Here is an 857-nt window from a genome sequence, read left to right on the forward strand (position 1 = left end):
TCCCGCCCTGTGGCCTCAAGATGGCAGTCACCTTCATTGGCAAGAGCACTGCCATCCAGGAGCTCTTCAAGCACATCTCAGAGCAGTTCACCGCCATGTTCCGTTGGAAGGCCTTCCTCCACTGGTACACCGGTGAGGGTATGGACGAGATGGAGTTCACCGAGGTGGAGAGCAACATGAATGACCTCATTTCTGAGTACCAACAGTACCAAAATGCCACCGCAGAAGAGGAGGAAGACTTCGGTGAGGAGGCTGAAGAGGAGGCTTAAGGCAGAGTATCCTTTCACCTCGGGCTTTTCAGCTCCTTCAGGCTTCTTCCTCAACTTCCCCTTTCCTCTACCTCAGAATTTGCATTTCTGCCTCTTCCCCCCCCTTTTCTCCTTGAGGGAGTTATAGAACAGTGCCTGGCACATAGCTGTTGTTGTTGTTATGTGCCGTCGAGTCGCTTGCGACTCATAACGACCCTATGTACAACAGCCCTAAACTCTGCTCTGTCCTGTGCCAATCGCACTGTCTCTGACACTCCCATCCCGATTATTCCAGTCACTGAATCAATCCACCTCATAGAGGGCCCTCCCCTCCTTCGCCGTCCCTCCACCTTCCCAAGCATGATGTCCTTCCCCGGGGACCGGTCTCTAGTAGGCTCTCAATAAATAATTGTTGTTTGTTGAATGTCTCTTCTCTTTTTCCACTCTGAGAAATCTAGATTTCTGTCATTCTGGGTAACCCTGTATTTCCTTCTGGCACCCATTGCTTTCATCTGTCCAGTTAATACTTCTGTTTTCAAGGTGTGTGTGATTCTCAAGGAAGCTGGGTCTCATGCAGATTCCATTTAGAACATGTGCTCTACACCGAGG

General features: G+C 50.3%; 1 protein-coding gene across 1 annotated transcript in view; it reads left to right on the forward strand.

Moving 5' to 3' along the window:
• Window positions 1-269, forward strand: part of LOC102844189 (tubulin beta chain-like) — a 2,031-nt gene extending 1,762 nt beyond the window's left edge. The window contains exon 2 of the mRNA XM_006901140.1: window positions 156-269. Within this exon, the coding sequence (XP_006901202.1) occupies window positions 156-269 (114 nt within the window). The remainder of the gene's footprint in view (window positions 1-155) is intronic.
• The last annotated feature ends 588 nt before the right edge of the window (window positions 270-857 follow it).

The sequence above is a fragment of the Elephantulus edwardii genome, unplaced genomic scaffold (assembly GCF_000299155.1).
Source record: "Elephantulus edwardii isolate Elephantulus edwardi_28Jun2011 unplaced genomic scaffold, EleEdw1.0 scaffold00310, whole genome shotgun sequence".
NCBI classification, from domain to species: domain Eukaryota; kingdom Metazoa; phylum Chordata; class Mammalia; order Macroscelidea; family Macroscelididae; genus Elephantulus; species Elephantulus edwardii.